Source organism: Oryx dammah, unplaced genomic scaffold (assembly GCF_014754425.2).
Source record: "Oryx dammah isolate SB20612 unplaced genomic scaffold, SCBI_Odam_1.1 HiC_scaffold_3, whole genome shotgun sequence".
NCBI lineage: Eukaryota > Metazoa > Chordata > Mammalia > Artiodactyla > Bovidae > Oryx > Oryx dammah.
Genome location: NW_024070187.1, coordinates 68,273,194 through 68,287,343, shown reverse-complemented (window position 1 = coordinate 68,287,343; position 14,150 = coordinate 68,273,194). Strand labels below are relative to the sequence as shown.

General features: G+C 40.2%; 1 protein-coding gene across 1 annotated transcript in view; it reads left to right on the top strand.

Annotated features, from left to right (window-relative positions):
- Positions 1-14,150, top strand: part of SCFD2 (sec1 family domain containing 2) — a 392,528-nt gene that overhangs the window by 17,045 nt on the left and 361,333 nt on the right. Inside the window, exon 2 of the mRNA XM_040238200.1 lies at positions 5,158-5,326. Within this exon, the coding sequence (XP_040094134.1) occupies positions 5,158-5,326 (169 nt within the window). The remainder of the gene's footprint in view (positions 1-5,157; positions 5,327-14,150) is intronic.

Sequence of the window (14,150 nt, the reverse complement as noted above, 5' to 3'; positions counted from 1 at the left end):
GGCTACTGCTGAGTTTTCCAAATTTTCTGACATATTGAGTGTAGCACTTTCACAGCATCATCTTTCAGGATTTGAAATAGTTCAACTGGAATTCCATCACCTCCACTAGCTTTGTTCGTAGTGATGCTTCCTAAGGCCTACTTGACTTCACATTCCAGGATGTCTGGCTCTAGGTGAGTGTGAGTGATCACACCATCATGATTATCTGGGTCATGAAGATCTTTTTTGTATAGTTCTTCTGTGTATTCTTGCCAGCTCTTCTTAATATCTTCTGCTTCTGTTAAGTCCATACCATTTCTGTCCTTTATTGAGCCCATCTTTGCATGAAATGTTCCCTTGTTATCTCTAATTTTCTTGAAGAGATCTCGTCTTTCCCATTCTATTGTTTTCCTCTATTGCTTTGCATTGATCGCCGAGGAAGGCTTTCTTATCTCTCCTTACTATTCTTTGGAACTCTGCATTCAAATGCTTATATCTTTCCTTTTCTCCTTTGCTTTTCACTTTTTCTTTCACAGCTATTTGTAAGGCCTCCCCCGACAGCCATTTTGCTTTTTTGCATTTCTTTTTCTTGGGGATGGTCTTGATCCCTGTCTCCTGTACAATGTCACGAACCTCCATCCATAGTTCATCAGGCACTCTGTCTATCAGATCTGGTCCCTTAACTCTATTTCTCACTTCCACTGTATAGTCATAAGGGATTTGATTTAGATCATACCTGTATGGTCTAGTGGTTTTCCCCACTTTCTTCAGTTTAAGTCTGAATTTGGCAATAAGGGGTTCATGATCTGAGCCACGGTCAGCTCCTGGTCTTTTTGCTGACTGTATAGAGCTTCTCTGTCTTTACTTGCAAAGAATATAATCAGTCAGATTTCGGTGTTGACCATCTGGTGATGTCCATGAGTAGAGTCTTCTCTTGTGTTGTTGGAAGAGGATGTTTGCAATGACCAGTGCGTTCTCTTGGCAGAACTCTGTTAGCCTTTGCCCTGCTTCATTTTGTACTCTGAGCCCAAATTTGCCTGTTACTCCAGATGTTTCTTGACTTCCTTCTTTTGCATTCCAGTCCCCTATAATGAAAAGGACATCTTTTGGGGGTGTTAGTTCTAGAAGGTCTTGTAGGTCTTCATAGAGCTGTTCAACTTCAGCTTCTTCAGTGTTACTGGTCAGGGTATAGACTTGGATTACTGTAATATTGAATGGTTTGCCTTGGAAATGAACAGAGATCATTCTGTCATTTTTGAGATTGCATCCAGTTACTGCATTTCAGACTCTTTTGTTGACTATGATGGCTACTCCATTTCTCCTGAGGGATTCCTGCCCACAGTAGTGTACATAATGGTCATCTGAGTTAAATTCACCCATTCTACTCCATTTTAGCTCGCTGATTCCTAGAATGTCGATGTTTACTCTTGCCATCTCCTGTTTGACCACTTCCATCTCCTGTTTGACCAGGTCTCAATAAATATTAACTATTCTGATGATGATGAGGGTGATGACAGTGATTCCTTGAATTTCTGGTTTAGTCTTTTCCACCTAGTTCTTCTGCCCAATTAATATGACATGGCAAATACAATAGAGAGATACAGATAGAAAGACATTAGGAAATCAAATGTTAATTGATTTGAAGTGAGATCAAAACAAGTTGATTTGGCCAGTCACATCCATTGTTGCTACTCTAACGGCAGAAAGTGAAGAGAAACCAAAGACCCTCTTGACGAGAGTGAAAGAAGAGAATGAAAAAGCTTGCTTAAAACTCAACATTCAGAAAAATAATATCATGGCATCCGGTCTCATCATTTCATGGCAAATAGAAAGATTGGAAGATTGGGAAAGATTGGAAGCAGTGGCACATTTTATTTTCTAAGGCTCCAGAATCACTGCAGATGTTGACTGCAGCCATGAAATTAAAAGATGCTTGCTCCTTGAAAGAAAAGCCATGACAAAGTTAGCATTTCAGAAAGCAGAGACGTCACTTTGTCAACACAGGTCCATATAGTAAAAGCTATGGTTTTTCCAGTAGTCTTGTACAGAAGTAAGAGTTGGCCCATAAAGAAAGCTGATCGCCGAACAATTGATGCTTTTGAACTGTGGTGCTGGAGAAGACTCTTGAGAGATCCCTGGGCTGTAAGGAGATCAAAGCAGTCAATCCTAAAGGAAAGCATCCCTGAATATTCATTGGAAGAACTGATGCTGAAGCTGAAACTCCAATACTTTGGCCAAAGTAGCTGGCAAAGAGCTGACTCACTGGAAAAGACCCTGATGCTGGGAAGGGTTGAAGGCAAAAGGAGAAGGAGGCAACAGAGGACAAGATGGTTGGATGGCATCACCGACACAATGGATATGAGTTTGAGCAAGCTCCAGGAGATAGTAAAGGACTGGGAAGTCTGTTGTGCTGCAGTCTACGGGGTCAGAAGAGTTGGGCATGACAGTGACTGAACAACACCACCACCTGGTTGTTGAAATGGTATCTTTCAAGCATTGATGACTTTTGGAAAGATAACTTGGCCTTATGGAAAAGCATTAAGATATGTATTTGGTCTTGATTTTAACTTGAGCTTATTAATTCATTTGTTATTAAAGGAGTTAATATATGTAAAGCACCTAGAGCAGTGCCTGGAAAATAGAAAATGCTCTATAAATCCTTCTATCAGTACAAATTTTTTCCATTCATTCATTATTTTCTTCATCTAACAAATAATTAGTAAACCTACCAGCTGCCAAGTTGCCTTTATGTAGAGAATGGACTAGGTAAACAGCTGCCATTGTGAAGATAAGCTTCTAGCAAAGGGGAGATCTGCTATTCTTGGTCAGGTCACTAAGCCCTTCGATGTCTTATAGTCTTCATCAGTAAAATTAAGAAAATCTTTTTGGCTTGAAAATTTCAGGATAATGTCATCTTATGACACCATTTACCTGACCTACCAAATGTTGACTATGTGTTTATTCACTAAATACCTGTTGATGCCTTCCATGTGTAGGCACTATGCCAAGTGCTGGAAATATAGCAGTAACCAGAGCAGACATAGTGCCTGCCCTCAGGGACAGTTAAGTCCAACACACAAGACATGCATTGTCTAGGTAATTGTGAACCTGATTAGTGTTCAGTTCAGTTCAGTTCAGTCGCTCAGTCGTGTCTGACTCTTTGCAACCCCATGAATCGCAGCACCACGCCAGGCCTCCCTGTCCATCACCAACTCCCGGAGTTCACTCAAATTCATGCCCATCGAGTCAGTGATGCCATCCAGCCATCTCATCCTCTGTCGTTTCCTTCTCCTCCTGCCCCCAATCCCTCCCAGCATCAGAGTCTTTTCTAATGAGTCAACTCTTTGCATGAGGTGGCCAAAGTACTGGAGTTTCAGCTTTAGCATCATTCCTTCCAAAGAAATCCCAAGACTGATCTCCTCTAGAATGGACTGGTTGGATCTCCTTGCAGTCCAAGGGACTCTCAAGAGGCTTCTCCAACACCACAGTTCAAAAGCATCAATTCTTCGGCGCTGAGCTTTCTTCACAGTCCAACTCTCACATCCATACATGACCACTGAAAAAACCATAGCCTTGACTAGACGGACCTTAGTCAGCAAAGTAATGTCTCTGCTTTTGAATATGCTATCTAGGCAATACATGAACCGTGAACTCCCTGATGTTCAAGCTGGTTTTAGAAAAGGCAGAGGAACCAGAGATCAAATTGCCAACATCCACTGGATCATGGAAAAAGCAAGAGAGTTCCAGAAAAACATCTATTTCTGCTTTATTGACTATGCCAAAGCCTTTGACTGTGTGGATCACAATCAACTGTGGAAAATTCTGAAGGAGATGGGAATCCCAGACCACCTAACCTGCCTCTTGAGAAATCTGTATGCAGGTCAGGAAGCAACAGTTAGAAATGGACATGGAACAACAGACTGGTTCCAAATGGGAAAAGGAGTACATCAGGGCTGTATATTGTCACCCTGCTTATTTAACTTATATGCAGAGTACATCATGAGAAACGCTGGACTGGAAGAAACACAAGCTGGAATCAAGATTGCTGGGAGAAATCTCAATAACCTCAGATATGCAGATAACACCACCCTTATGGCAGAAAGTGAAGAGGAGCTAAAAAGCCTCTTGATGAAAGTGAAAGAGGAGAGCAAAAAAGTTGGCCTAAAGCTCAACATTCAGAAAACGAAGATCATGGCATCCGGTCCCATCACTTCATGGGAAATAGATGGGGAAACAGTGGAAACAGTGTCAGACTTTATTTTTGGGGGCTCCAAAATCACTGCAGATGGTGACTGCAGCCATGAAATTAAAAGATGCTTACTCCTTGGAAGAAAAGTTATGAGCAACCTAGATAGTATATTCAAAAGCAGAGACATTACTTTGCTGATAAGGTCCGTCTAGTCAAGGCTATGGTTTTTTCTGTGGTCGTGTATGGATGTGAGAGTTGGACTGTGAAGAAGGCTGAGTGCTGAAGAATTGATGCATTTGAACTGTGGTGTTGGAGAAGACTCTTGAGAGTCTCTTGGACTGCAAGGAGATCCAACCAGTCCATTCTGAAGGACATCAATCCTGGGATTTCTTTGGAAGGAATGATGCTAAAGCTGAAGCTCCAAGTACTTTGGCCACATCATGCAAAGAGTTGACTCATTGGAAAAGACTTTGATGCTGGGAGGGATTGGGGGCAGGGGGAGAAGGGGATGACCGAGGATGAGATGGCTGGATGGCATCACGGACTCGATGGACGTGAGTCTGAGTGAACTCCGGGAGTTGGTGATGGACAGGGAGGCCTGGCGTGCTGCGATTCATGGGGTCGCAGAGAGTCGGACACGACTGAGCGACTGAACTGAACTGAACTGATCTAGGTTGGTCATAACTTTCCTTCCAAGGAGTAAGTGTCTTTTAATTTCATGGCTGCAATCACCATCTGCAGTGATTTTGGAGCCCCCAAAATTAAAGTCTGACACTGTTTCTCCATCTATTTGCCATGAAGTGAAAGAGGAGAGTGAAAAAGTTGGCTTAAAGCTCAACATTCAGAAAACTAAGATCATGGCATCTGGTCCAATCAATTCATGATTAGTGTTACCAAGGGCAAAATGTTAGGATTGTGTTACTGATTTCTGTAACAGCTTCTTTTTCCTCCCATTTTGTGAGTTCATATTTTCTTGTCTGTTTAAATAGGGGCTGTAGGACATCATGGAGATAACTTGGTGGAGAAGATCCTTGCAGTGCTTCCCCGGCTTCCAGGCCACACCAATGATGTCATGGTTAACATGGTGGAGCTCACTGCGCTCCAAGCTGAGGAGGAGAATCAGGATGTGGTTGTACCTGGCTGTCTTGCACAATCCAAGTAAGATGTGTGGTTTTTTCCCTCTTTTCCTTTTCTTTCTCTTCTAGAGTGTTCCTGTAGAAAGGAAACAATGAAGAGTTAGTCTGGTTGAAAAATTTATAGTGGATAGAATTTAGAAAAAAGAATTTTTTCTAAACTTTGAAATAATTGTGTTTGTTAAACAATGTAAGCCAAGAAGTACAGAATTTTGAAAAGGTGTTATTTAGATGTAATATAAGCTTGTTCCCAGGGTCAGCTAAGTGAGTCAATTTATACATCTCCATTTCTCAGACAGTTTCACGTGGAGTTGAGGCTAGGCTTACTCAACTTCTCTTTCCCAGCTGACTCTTCCACATGATGAAAATACTGCCCACAAAGCTCTGAAACAGTGCCATCTTTTTATGTAAATGATATACTCTTGGGCATCAGTGGGAAAAGTTTTTATTTCTGTGTATACTTTTGCACATGGTTAGAGAAATCAGAGAAATAAGTTGGGGGACCTTGTATTATGCAGAGTCCCCCCCCAAAAAAAAATCATTCCAGAAGCATGACAATGAAAAGAAACAGTAATTACCTTTCCTACTTTTTCCTTCATCAGCAGTTTTTATAAGAAAAAAAATATATTTCAAGAGAAAAAAGTGTTTGAGTAGCTATTTCCCTCACCTCCCAAGTTTTAAAGTTTTAAACAAAGCAGGACCTTTCAGCTGTACAGTTTCCAATGTTAATAGTAATAGATGTGTTTGGAATTTCCTGTCATAGTTGGGATTAATCTTCAGCTCCTGAGATTTTCAGCTTTTTTGTAGACAGTTAATAACATTTATTGGATGCCTAGTGTGTATAGGGTAGTGTGTGAAGAAAACAGAAACTTCTGTCCCTGTCTTTTTGTGTGCTCTTACACGCAATAAAAACAACGGCCTGTGCTTGGCAGCATATATGCTAAAATGTCTGCCTAATGGCTTGAAGCCATACAAACTCAGAAGTAACTATTATTGGAAATATTTTTAGCTTCTCAGAGGGCAATTTAAAACTTTATTATTAAGGGCTTACTATAAGCGTTACTCTGGTCCAAGTAATATGGAGGACATAAAGTAATATGAAATGTCATTCTTGCCTTCAAGGAATACTTCTCTTGTTGGGTAGTCATGGTTTACACACAGGTACAATTAAAAAATAATAGAATGATACAGAATTAAGACTCGTGTGTCTGCTATAGATTATGATTCCTATAAGTGAAGTATCAAGTTAATGTGGCCTTTGTAGATCAGTGTGGAAGTGGTGGTTCTTACTTCAGTTATGTCTTGAAGAATTCAGAGAAGGAGAGAGGGCCAGCATGAAGACAAGAACAGTAAGGACAGTAAGAATAGTAAGAACGGAAGTAAGAACAGTCAGGGCCTAAAGTGATAGGTTGTGAGAAATAAAAACAGTGACAGGACCATCACCGGACCATCACTGCATCAGCTTAATTAGCATTTTTCAGGACTTACTATTATACATGCCAGGCATTGGGGAAGTCATTTAAGTTTCATGATGACCCAATGAGGCAGATGTTTTTATTCTGTATGAGGAAACTAAGGCAAAGAGACGTTAAGTAACTAGTAGGACATAGGATTAGAATTTGAACCCAGAATATTTGACTTCTGAGGCACTGTGTTAATTTATGTACTATGTATGCAGGGGCAAGAGAAAATCTAGCCTCATGAATAGCTATAAAGAAACAATGAAAGAGAAACACAAAGCTATTTCATGATTTAATTTGGGAAAACCTATGTGTTTGACGTAATGGTTACATAAACAACAGGAATCAGTTTTGACTCATTTCAGCAAAAAGGGAATTTATTAAAGGGGATTGGAAAGCTAGCAGAGTCAAAGGAAGAATGGTTAATCAGATTTTGGAATGGATTAGTACAGTTCCTGAAGCTCCAAGTCCAATACTTTGGCCACCTGATGCGAAGAACTGACTCACTGGAACAGACCGTGATGCTGGGAAAGATTGAAGGCAGGAGGAGAAGGGAGCGACAGAGGATGAGATGGTTGAATGGCATCACCAATTTGATGAACATGAGTTTGACCAAGCTCCAGGAGTTGGTGATGGACAGGGAAGCCTGGTGTGCTGCAGTCCATGGGGTCCCAAAGAGTTGGACAGGACAGGGACTGAACTGAACTGAACTGAGTACAGTTCCAGGGACCTAGGGGCCAAGAACTCAGGAAAAGCTCTTCCAATCATTGACACCAGAGAGACTGAATTTCAATTGTTTTCTGTGTTGAGTCATTCTACCTAAGATTCAGATTCCGGGGGGAAAAGTGAGATTGGCCTAACTCGGTGCCAGTAAGGGTTGGGACTACTGAGATTTGTGACTGGACTGAGATTTGTGCCAGGATCATATGGCATGGCAAAAGGATAGTTCTTCAAAGGAAAACTGAAATGTTTATCAAAAGGAGGGAGAGAGATCCTGAGCATATGTCTTTTCTATTCCTGGTCTGTGTTTTTAATGGGTGCCTTTTGCTCTCTTTAGACTATGAAGGGAGTATTGCATAGAATATCAGTTTTCAGTGCCACTCAAGTATCAGAGTGCAGTCATAAATGTCTAAGGCTGTGGTGAATTCTAGAAAGATCTAAAGAAAACTTTAAGAAGAGCAAGTTTGGTGACATAGTGAGACCAGAAGGCAGGTCGCAGATAATAAAGAGAAAGATAGTGAGAAAATTATAACCAAATAAAAATATAAAACAATAATTAGGAGAAAATATGGTATTTTCTTTATAGTTGCTTGGAAGACTGAAGGAATTGTGCTGATTAATTTCTTTGTAAAGAGATATTGAAATCAATTACAGCCAACCTAGTGTCTATTGTACTTCCATCAAAATAATGAGAGTCATTACTATCTCCAGTGCCACCCCCAAGAAAGTTCTTAGTGAAATGAGTGTGAGGATTAAAAATTTAGTACTAAAAGGCAAATCAGATGGCTGTTTGGCACTAAATAATGTGACTGCAGTGGAATAATCTTTAAAAACCAAGTCTCTAACTAGGATATAAACCTTAACAGGCAAAATTGATTGCAAAAATAATTTTTATAAAAGGTTGTTTATAATTACAGCAATTAAAATTATGACCTATGCAGATGAAAAATTGATAACTTAGATGCATTATAGCATGGCTTTCCAGTTCCTGTCCACTGGTCCCTGGATTATGTGGAATATATTGTTCAAGAAAGAGGCAGGATCTTTTCTGTTCTCGTGTTCACCTTTTGTTGAAGTGGGTTTCTATCCTCTGCCCCGGCTCCACTCTCCTAACCTATTACTCTTGCACTTCCTGAAGAATGCTTTCCCTCTTGCCATACCTGCATTGACTGTGTTTGTTCTTGGTGCCCCTGCCTTGGTTCAGCCCCACACCCACAGTGCGGCTGGCTCCACTCTGTCCACTGCCCACTTTTCCTCCCATAGCGCCCCGGGTGCCTGCCTCGTCTTTCATTCTCTCCTCCTTCCTCGCTTCTTACAGCCACACTAGCTTTCTTTCTCTTCCTCCAGTAGGGCACTCACTTTCCTGCCATGAGACTTTCCTCTTGATTTTCCTGGATCATTCTGCCTGCAGATATAAACCTGCCCTGATTTCCTGTCTTCCTTTCTTCTCAGGCCTTCATATTTCCTTTCTCTCTTTAGCTTGTTTTCCTCCTCAGCCCAGATAACTTTCTAATGAACTTACTGATGTTGTGTATTTATCTGTCCCTTTCCTAGAGACCCACAGAATGAACTCCTACTAGCGAGTCCTATGAAAGGAGGGATATTTGTCTGTTTTCTTTGCTGCTAGACCCCCTTCCTAGAACAATACCTGGCACTCAAGAGATTGCTTTTGTTTGTGTTTTTTTGTTTGTTGATTGGTTTTTTGGTTTATTTGTTTTCGGCCATGCTGTGCAGCTTGGGGAATCTTAGTTCCCTGACCAGGGAGTGAACATGAGCCCTCAGGAGTGAAAGCATGGAGTCCTAACTACTGGACTACTAGGGAATTCTCTTCAAGAGATGTTTGTTTAATGGTGATGGTGCTGCTAGGGCAAGATCTGTGAGAGAGTGAAGCTGAAGACTAAGATAGAGAGGTGACGTCAAACCAGAGCATAGGAGAGGTTAGTATGGGGATATCTAGATTCTATTTATTTATTTGGCTGCATTGAGTCCTAATTTTGGCACACGGGATCTTTCATTGTGATATGCAGGCTTCTCATTGTGATATGCAGGCTTCTCTAGTTGTGGTGCATGGGCATAGTTGCCCCCTAGCTTGTGGGGTTCTCAGTTCCCTAACCAGGGATCCACCCCACATCTTCTGCCTTGCAAGGGGGACTCCTAACCACTGTACTGCTAGGGAAGTCCCTAGACTCTAATTATTGAATATTTAAAACTGTCACATCGTGTTAGCTAAATGTAGCAAAATTGGCCCAGAAATTCTGCTTTTAAGACCTTATTTCTTAGATGTATTTTGTACACATGTAGAATGATATATTACATTAATTTGTCATAACAGCATTTCTAATAACAAGACTGGAAATAATTTTCATGTCTTATCAGTTCAGTAAATTATGGTATATTCATACTATAAAATAATATATAGCTATTGAAATAGGATGAAGAATGAATAAACCATTTATATATTAAGAAGCAATGAGCTCAATGACATACTTCAAATGAAATTAGCAAGGTATAGCATACCCGTTTGTTAGAAAGGGGGAGATACATATTTGCATTTGCTTGTGATACATTAAATATGCCTGGAAAGTGCACAAGAAACTGATGATGTTGGCTGCCTTTGTAGAGGGGTACTAGTTGGCCAGAGCTTGCTGAGAAGTTGGTGAAATGAATGAAGGTGGAGGATGGTAGAAGATGTCTTATTACATATATTGTATACTTGTGTATTTTGTATTTTCAGTCGTGTGAATGAATCTTCCTGTTAAAAACATAGAAATTACTCAACATCACTCATTATTAGAGAAATCCAAATCAAAAGTACAATGAAGTATCACCTTACACCAGCCAGAGTAGCCATCATCAAAAAAATCTGCAAACAGTAAATGCTAGAGAGAATGTGGAGAAAAAGGAACCCTCTTCCACTATTGATGGGAATGTAAGTTGTTACAGCCCCTTATGGAGAGTCCTTTAAAAACTAGGAATAAAACTACCATATGACCTAGCAATCTTACTATCGGGTATAAGTAAGTAAATGTTAGTCGCTCACTCATGTCCAACTCTTTTTGACCCCATTGACTGCAACCCACCAGGCTCCTCTGTCCATGAGATTTTCCAGGCAAGGTTACTGGAGTAGGTTGCCATTTCCCTCTCCAGGGGATGTTCCCAATCCAGGGATTGAACCCGGGTCTCTTGCACTGCAGACAGATTCTTTACCGACTGAGCTACTACTGGGTATATACACTGAGAAAACCATAATTGAAAAAGACACATGTACCGTGTGTTCATTGTAGCACTATTTGCAATAGCCAGGAAATGGAAGCAACCTAGACATCCATTGACAGACGAATGGATAAAGAAGATGTAGTACATATATACAAGGGACTATTACTCAGCCATAAAGAGAAAAAAATTTGAGTAGTTCTAGTGAGGTGAGTGAACCTAGAACCTGTTATACAGAGTGAAGTAAGTCAGAAAGAGAGAAACAAATATTGTATATTAATGCATATATATGGAATCTAGGAGCTTCCCTGGTAGCTCAGCTGGTAAAGAAATTGGCCTGCAATGTGGGAGACCTGGGTTTGATCCCTGGGTTGGGAAGATAACATGGAGAAGGGCATGGCAACCCACTCCAGTATTCATGGATAATCCCCATGGACAGAGGAGCCGGGCAAGCTATAGTCCATGGGGCCACAAAGAGTCAGACAGGACTGAGCAACTAAGCATAGCACATGGAATCTAGAAAAATGGTACTGATGAACCTTTTTGCAGGGCAGGAATAGAGATACAGACATAGAGGTGTAGAGTATAGACTTGTGGACCAGTGAGAGAAGGAGAGGGCGGAACAAATTGAGAGAGTAGCACTGAAACATATACATTACCATATGTAAAACAGATAGCTAAAGGGAAGTTGCTGTTTAACACAGGGAGCTCAACCTGGTGCTCTGTGACAACCTAGAGAGTTGGGCTGGGGTGGGGTATGGGAGGGAGGTCCAAGAGGGAGGGGACATATGTATACTTAACGGCTGATTCATGTTCTTGTGTGGCAGAAACCAGCAGAATGTTGTAAAGCTATTATCCTCCAATTGAAAATAAACTTAAAAAACAAATTAGATTTAAATAAAAACACTACTCCCTTATTAAGCTAGCTTAAGGTAGGATTCTGTGCTCTTAGGAAGGAAAACTGCTGTTTCTCACTTTGGAACCTCTACAGAGCTTCTTGTCTTCCTTTCCCAATGAACCATACTTTTCTTTTAATACTTCTATCAAAATGCAAAAACATTATACCCCCATAATTTGTTGTGTGTCCATTTCCCCTGTGCTGTGCTCAGTTGCTTCAGTCATGTCCAGCTCTTTGCCCTATTGATTGTAGCCCTCCAGGCTCCTCTGTCCATGGGATTCTCCAGGCAAGAATGCTGGAGTGGGTTGCTGTGCCCTCCTCCAGGGGATCTTCTTGACCCAGGAATCGAAACCATATCTCAGGTGTCTTCCACATTGCAGGCCGGTTCTTTACTCACTGAGCCACCTGGGAAGCCCCGTCCATTTCCCCTACTATTCCCCTGTAAATTCCTTGAAGGTAGTAAGTGTACCAGGCACTTCAAAAGTGCTAATAAATTGCATAAAGAAAGAATGAATAGATTTTATTAGACTTGAGGCCAAGTATAAAAATGATGACATAAATTCCTGAAGAGCCTTAACTGTTTCATTTTAGCACTTCAGTCATTGTCTAACATTGATATGTTTTAATTTCTTCTGTAAGTTCCTATAGTGTAGGCATTTTCTATGTACTTTTCACCAAATGCACCTATTGTCTAGGTCAGTGAGAAGAAAGGATGGTAACAATGAGTGCCTAAATTTTTTCAAACGTTGTACTCAATTTTTAAAATGTATTATTTCATTTAATTCTGAAAACAACTGTTGTTGTTGTTGTTCAGTCGATCAGTCGTGTCTGACTCTTTGTGACCCCATGGACTGCAGCACACCAGGCTTCCCTGTCCTTCATCTCCTGGAACTTGCTAAAACTCACGTCCATTAAGTCGGCAGTGCCATCCAACTATCTCGTCCTCTGTCACCCCCTTCTCCTTCTGCCTTCAGTCTTTCCCATTAGGGTCTTTTCTAATGAGTTGGCTCTTTGTATCAGTGGCCAAAGTATTGGAGCTTCAGCTTCAGCATCAGTTCTTCCAATGAATATTCAGGGTTGATTTCCTTTAGATTTGATTGATTTGATCTCCTTGCAGTCCAAGGGACTCTCAAGAGTCCTCTCCAACACCACAGTTCAAAAGTTAAGAGAAAGAGACTGAGTAACTTGCTTTAAGCCAAACTTTCCCTAATTGATTGAATCAGGTCATTGAAAATATCTTTTTGCTGTTTCTTTAAAAAAATTGAGAAATAATTGGCATACAACATTATTTTAGTTTTAGGTATAGACCATAATGATTTGACATTTGATTGTATTAGCAAATCATCACCACAATAAATCTAATAGACATTCCTCTCCATACATAGTTACAGATTTTTTTCTTGTGATAAAAATTTTAAAAATTTACTCTCCTAGGTGACTTTCAAATATGCAATACAGTACTATTAACTGTAGTAACCAGGCTGCACATTACATCTGCATGACTGATTTACTTTATAACTGGAAGTTTGTACCTTTTGACTCTATTTACCCATATTGGTACCTTGCCCTCTGTCTTTGGCAACCACCAATCTGTTCTCTGTATCAATGAGCTTGGTTTAAAAAACTTATTATTTTTTAATTCTAAGGCACATTTATTTTCTACTATACCATACCAACTCTCTGATACATGGTTAGTTAATGAATATATAAATAGACCAATGAATTCAGAAATTATGGGTACTCTGGTTTATAAAATGAAAATATAGTTTTAAATAAATTAAGACCAGGGCACTATGCCCCAAGGGTCTTTTTAAAATTACATACTTAGTTAATTTGTTTATTAATTATTTATTTTTGGCTGCATTGAGTCTTTGTTGCTACAAGTGGGTTTTCTCTAGTTGTGGTGAGCAGAAGCTATTTTCTGCTTGCGGTGCTTGAGCTTCTCATTGCAGTGGCTTCTTTTGTTGTGGAGCACAGGCTTACTTGCCTCATGACTTGTGGAATCTTCCCAAACCAGGGATTGAACTCATGTTCCCTGCATTGGCAGGTGGATTCTTAACAACTGAACTACCAGGGACGTCCAAAAAGCAATATCTTAAGTCCAATTTTCTTGTTAGTTTTTATGTTGAAGGTGGCATTTTTTTTCTTAGACTATAGAACAATGTAATAATAGAGTAGATCTTATAGTGAGAGGTAAGTGCAACAGTGGTTTCACCCTAACCACTGATGAGCTAATTTTTTTGTTAACTTTCACATTATTAATAACCTGTTAGTGGTATATAGTAAATCACTAACTCAATGTCAAAAACTGTTAAATTACCTCTTAGTAGTAGTAATATTTTATCTTCTTTCCTTGGTTTCCAAATACCAATTAAATATTACTGTTAAGAGACTAACATTAGGACTTCCCTGATGATCCAGCAGTTGACTCCATGCTTCCACTTCAGGGAACTTGGGTTCGATCCTGGTGGGGGAACCAAGATCCTGCTTGCTGCATGATGCAGCCAGGAAAAAAAAAAAAGACAGACTAACATTTTCAGAGGGAAAAAAAATTTTTT